Genomic DNA, 5,105 nt, shown 5'->3' with positions numbered 1-5,105 from the left:
GGAATGAACGTCGCACCAACTAGTTTTTATGGCCATTATCCCATTGATGAATTACTAAAAGGCATTTCTGCAACCAAAGCATTAAGCTGCTTTAAACTGTATTTATTCATTTTTGTTTTTGTCGCTAGTTCGCTAGGATTACTTTTTTTCTGTTAGTTTTTGTTGTGTGGCTCATACTCCTTTCGATTACAGAAGGCCTTTGCAACCAATATTTTGTAGAATTATTTCAATTGAATAGAGAATAAGTTATGAGTGTTGTGTTCTTAGTATGTAGAATAGTATGTAATTCAATAGAGTATTTGAATTAATAATTGATTATTAAAAAAAAATATAATCCCTTACAAATAAAGAATAAAACATTCACTGATATTTTACCAACAAATCTGCCATTTGTCAACCTACAAATCGCTTTTATTGAGTCGATGTTGATCCAACCCTGGGCTTACAAATAGAAGTTTGGCACCTACCAATTTTTTTTCGTAAAATATACTAATAATTAGTAGGGTCGAAAATGACTAGTGAATTGGTAACATGTACCAAAAAATTCGTTATATTTACTAATCATTTCTCTCAGTATAATGTTTGCTGGATAGAAATAAAATTAATCGAACTTGCAATAATTTACTTTATGAAATTCAAAATTTAACGAAAGTTATGATCAAAGTCGAACTAATATCTTGTATACCTAATGGTGGACTAATTTCTAATTTGCTTATGTCAAATTGTCATAAGTCAATGCAAGGCAATCAAAATATTCCATCCACAATCGTCTCTCGTCAACTCTGGTGAGAATAAAGGAAACTCGCCCAATTTTCTAGTTTAGAAGTACATGCTGGATGACAACACCGACCGATAAGAGAATAATTAATGTAAATACGGGGATTACAAACTAAAGGATTATTACCGTAGAGAACAGTGTTTCAAAAATGTCAGAAAGCAACAAAAAACCGGAAAGCTCGGGAGGCTCCGGCGACAAAGAACTTGACGACCTGCTCGACAGTAAGCATTATATAATCTGTTTTTTTTTATTTAATAGTTTTGCGCACTAATTTATGTTAATTGTATGATTTGCAAAGGTGCCCTGGAGGATTTCAGTAAACACTCGGAAGAAAGCCAAAAATCAGCGAGTGCCTCAGAATCACAGCAGCATGATGATCCTCCAACCGAACAATTATGGAATGAGGAATTTATCAGGTAAGTTTGATAGAAGAAACAGTTTTTTTAAATGTAAATCATTGTTCAACAACATCAACACCATCTTTTTTGCGTCTATGTGGAACAGAAACAGAACTAAAATATTTACATTTTATAGTTCACAGGCAAAATTGTTCGAAGAAAAAATGGCTTCCTTGTTCGGAGGAGGAGACGCAGTGGACGCGGATCAGATAGCACTCGGTTTCCAAAGAATTGCAGAAGCAGCTGCCCTCGCTGTTCGTACCGATCCAGCAACAATGCCAACCGATTCGGTGGATCCCTCCGTTAGTCAGAGTATTACAGATGCTCTGCGTGGACTAAGTGAGGGTAGGGAAAATCTTCAGGCACCGTTCAGTCCCGAGGACATCGCAGGGATGTTTGGTAACATCGATCTGAACGATAGCGGCGAAAACAATGCGTTTTTGCCTTTTATGCAAGGTATGATGCAGAGTTTACTCTCGGCTGATGTGCTGCTGCCCAGTTTGAAGGATCTTACCGAAAAGTACCCAGAGTGGCTGCGTGAAAACGGTGACAAAATCTCCACCGAAGATAAAGAGAGATACGAAAAGCAGCTGAAATTAATGGAGGACGTGTGTCGAGAGCTGGAAAAGGAGAAACCAGATGACTCAGCAGAAGTGAAACGAGTTCGGTTCCAAAGTGTACTGGATATGATGCAACATATGCAAGATTTAGGACAGCCGCCCGCCGATTTAGTAGGCGATATGGGTCCAGGTAATCTGAATATACCCATGATAGATCCGACTGCCTTCAACGATCCGAACCAATGCGCCACAAGCTAATTATTTAGCTAATGGTCGGAGGCTATGGGCTTTATTGTTAGTTGTTGGGGCTAAATTTTTCAATTTACCAGTCATCCTTCCGCATCGAGAGCAACTGTGTAACATCCTAGTGGGTTTCTCGCAACACGTTTTTATGAGTTATTAGTAGGGTAATATGGTACAGTGTATTACCTTTTCAGTTTCAGAAAAACGTTTGGCGCTAATTTTACTATCGACTATTTTTAGAACAAACTGCTGGATAGTTATCATTTGCAGATGGCTATATTTATACTTTTGATAAATCAAAATTCAATAAACAGACGAAAATCATTAATCTAGTTGTTCTATTTTTTCGGTGACAAATTATTATAAAAGGACAATTCAACCATCTCTGCCCCATTTTCATTCCAATTATGCATATTCAATATTCAAAGCTTCGATGTGCAGAAATGACAATAGATGTTTTTGTAGAATTTTGAAATTATTATCTTGAGTAATATAGCAACAGTGAAAACCATTTATACAAATTCATTTATCTGTAATGCGTCGATACTTATTTGTTTCTTCATTTACAACGAAACTTAAATATCTTTACGTGCTTTCTCCTTTACAATTTTTTTGGATGACATTTCTCACGTTCAAGTCGCTACTGCTCACTAGGTATAGGCATAGCAACCATGCCCCGATAGGGATTGCGGTTGGTTGTAAGATCACTCCACCGTGTTTTCATTCTACCTAATCGGCGATGTCTAGAACGAACCTGTGGATTCATCTACATTCCACTTCTGTTTCCACCTTCTCATTGAACCAGATCTTGCTCTTGCCTGCACTTCTCTATTGCTCTGCATTTTTGCAATTCTTTTCCTGTAACGCATAGCGTCTTCGCATAGAGCAGTGTTTTTCAACCTTTTTTGCTGCATTCCCCCCTTTACGATAAATAATCCCAGTGCTTCCCCCTATCAGTAATTTGTAAGAAAATCTGTAGCATATCAGTAATATAATAAAAGAATACAAACGGTTTTCGAGTTATATTCGCAATAAATGTGATTTTATACTTGTATCTGATTACAAAAAGGTATATAAAGTTTGGCAAGTCAGTATGGCACCTGCGGATGAACTGTTTTGTTTCAAGAACTTAATAACATGCCTACACGCATGTTTTCGTCCGCCATGGCGAATGTTCCAGTTAACTGCCGGAAGCCGTTCGCAAGGGCGTGGATTTTTTTTGCAAGTAAGCTAATATAATTACCTTCCATGGGAAATTTATCAAACTCAATTATCTGTCATAGTCTTTTTTTGACGTAACGTCTTTCAATAAGGGTGCCAAATCAGAAAACAGGTCACTTTTTCATGAAATAAAGTTAACGTTAATAACTATTTCTACTGCGAACGGATTTCGACGGTTTGCATATTAATCGAATCGGAAATTCTCTAAGATTTGTTTAATATGCAATACATTATAATCCCATAGCATGGAAAAGGTTTAAACTGATGAAAATTGGAAGCACACCTATTTTTCCATACATTTGTTCTGTCCATTTGTGTGCTTACCTAGCCATACCGTTAATGACGATAAAGTTATGCAGATGTAAGAATAGAATCACAGAAGGGGATAACGAAAAGAGAATATTTGCGACGTAAACTCCACCCTTGCACAGTATGAACGCTGATGAAACAAATATTTAATCGTATATAGCCGAGTGCGTGAGTGTGTCAAATGCGAAAAAGACTATCGGGAGCGCGATGAATACTCAGTGCAATGCGTGCATTGAAATATCGAAACAAATTTCGACCCATGAACAGTTCTCGCAAAGGCACTAAAGAATCACTGCTTTTACAAAGCGAAGGATTAATGACTTATACTTTTCTTAGACTCACCTAAACTATCTAATAAAGAGAGATTTATGTAATTTTTTAGCAGTTATAAATAATACATGAATAAAACGAATTTGTAGTCCTACGTCCTAAGCGGTCATGTCTTGGATACAACTAGACTTTCCGAGATCTCGCACAGCACGCAAAAGAAACAGTGTACTTTGCGTTATCCAGTCTCGCATCTCACAAAGTCATTGGGAAATGTCTGCAACAAATGAGTGAGGTAGAAGGCAGCCGAGCGAGCATACTTCCTATGCGCGCTGAAATTCCGAGAGACGAGTATCGATTTTTTCTTCCTCATAGCCCTTCCATGTGCAAGCGATGAGACCGGGCTTTAGCACGCGAGCTTGAGATTGGCTCTTGCTCTTCTCTTAGGTAAAATTTTGTGATGTGTTCAGGAAATGCCTCGTCGCGCTTCGATGCGAACGATGCACATGTGTTGTGTACACGAAGAGATGCTCGTGCATTAGTGCTCGCGAGACTTTCTCGTGTACCTGCCTCAAAGTGACATTTGGTTAGGCCTTCTGAGATCTCGCACAGCACGTAGAAGAGACAATGTGCTTTGCCCTATTCAGCCTCATATCTCACACAATCATTGCGAGCTGTGTGCAACCAATGAATGAATTGATTGGATGACTTTAGCAGCGATATTTATGTGAAACAGTTCTTCATCACTAATTGTTCTACGTGCCATATTACGAATATTAAAATTTTAGCACCAGAAGCACAACTTCCTCCGACAGCACCAAATGTCACTTTGAGGCAGGCACACGAAAAAGTCTCGCGAGCACCAACACATGTGCATCACTCATATTGAGGTGCAACAAAGTATTCTTAAGCGGACCTTACACGGTCAAATTTATTGACAATATGATGACATTTGAGAGCATAATGACAGCTGAACATGGCCGACAACGCAGAAATCCGGATTTTCTGATTTTCGGGCATCAATATCGTGACATTTCATATGGATGCATGATGTTGACGTTTTACCTCACGGACTTCCAGACTGAGTTGCCAGATTTGCAAGCGGACATTTAATGTTTGTTAGTCTTTTTTGCGATTGCAATTAAAATTTATAAACTTCTGAAATTGTAGGAATCATAAATGAAAGCTTTTGGTTTGGAAAGCTGATATAGTAATTTACATTTAATGCGACATGCCGGAGAACCACTCAGTGTCGCACTGGACGCGATTTGACCTGTAATTGGACATTGAAGATGAGAGTGGTACAGCGTCGACGTCTGGCGGCGAATG

General features: G+C 38.4%; 1 protein-coding gene across 1 annotated transcript; it reads left to right on the top strand.

The window, feature by feature from the left end:
- The first annotated feature begins 721 nt into the window (after positions 1 to 721).
- Positions 722 to 2,307, top strand: LOC129776193 (peroxisomal biogenesis factor 19). Its single transcript, XM_055781687.1, has 3 exons — positions 722 to 999; positions 1,077 to 1,194; positions 1,313 to 2,307. The coding sequence occupies exons 1-3, from the start codon at positions 927 to 929 to the stop codon at positions 1,992 to 1,994; spliced, it is 873 nt and encodes a 290-aa protein (XP_055637662.1). The 5' UTR covers positions 722 to 926; the 3' UTR covers positions 1,995 to 2,307.
- The last annotated feature ends 2,798 nt before the right edge of the window (positions 2,308 to 5,105 follow it).

This window comes from Toxorhynchites rutilus, chromosome 3, assembly GCF_029784135.1.
Source record: "Toxorhynchites rutilus septentrionalis strain SRP chromosome 3, ASM2978413v1, whole genome shotgun sequence".
Lineage (NCBI taxonomy): Eukaryota > Metazoa > Arthropoda > Insecta > Diptera > Culicidae > Toxorhynchites > Toxorhynchites rutilus.
This window is presented reverse-complemented; position numbering and strand designations above follow the sequence as displayed.

Coding starts and splice junctions, on each gene's coding strand:
- LOC129776193 (XM_055781687.1), top strand. CDS start 927: ATGTCAGAAAGCAACAAAAAACCGGAAAGCTCGGGAGGCTCCGGCGAC. Junction 1,000..1,076: donor ACTTGACGACCTGCTCGACA/GTAAGCATTATA, acceptor TGATTTGCAAAG/GTGCCCTGGAGGATTTCAGT. Junction 1,195..1,312: donor TGGAATGAGGAATTTATCAG/GTAAGTTTGATA, acceptor TACATTTTATAG/TTCACAGGCAAAATTGTTCG.